General features: G+C 64.6%; 1 protein-coding gene across 1 annotated transcript in view; it reads left to right on the top strand.

Annotated features, from left to right (window-relative positions):
* The first annotated feature begins 341 nt into the window (after window positions 1-341).
* KLK9 (kallikrein related peptidase 9) overlaps window positions 342-407 on the top strand; it is a 7,451-nt gene continuing 7,385 nt past the window's right edge. Inside the window, exon 1 of the mRNA XM_008072163.2 lies at window positions 342-384. Within this exon, the coding sequence (XP_008070354.2) occupies window positions 342-384 (43 nt within the window). The remainder of the gene's footprint in view (window positions 385-407) is intronic.

Raw genomic sequence — 407 nt, 5'->3', positions numbered from 1 at the left:
TTCCACCCCAGGACCTTGGGCCCCAAAGATCCTCCTCCCTTTCCAGGACACGGAAGAGTCCACATCCTGCAGTCCAAGGTCTCCACTTTGAAGGCCCCGGGGGAGGCACTCCCAGCCTTCCTCTCCACACCCCAGCTCACCCCGACGGGGATCCCCCTGCACCCACCCCCTCTGTCAAGGCCCCTGTCACAGTCCCAGGGGACGCTTCCCCCTCCCCCAGGGACGTTTCCCAACCCTGATTAATCACAGGGGCGGCCCCGGGAAGAGGAAGGAGATGGCATCGCTTACCATAAAGAAGCGGCGGGAGCCGGGTGGCTGGAGGACCCAGGCGCCCAGAGGTCATGAAGTCGGGATTCGTGTGTGCTCTGCTGTCTCTGCTGGCAGGTGAGCCCCCCATTCCCCCAGCC

The sequence above is a fragment of the Carlito syrichta genome, unplaced genomic scaffold (genome assembly GCF_000164805.1).
Source record: "Carlito syrichta isolate Samal-C Ts95f unplaced genomic scaffold, Tarsius_syrichta-2.0.1 Scaffold314869, whole genome shotgun sequence".
Lineage (NCBI taxonomy): Eukaryota > Metazoa > Chordata > Mammalia > Primates > Tarsiidae > Carlito > Carlito syrichta.
This window is presented reverse-complemented; position numbering and strand designations above follow the sequence as displayed.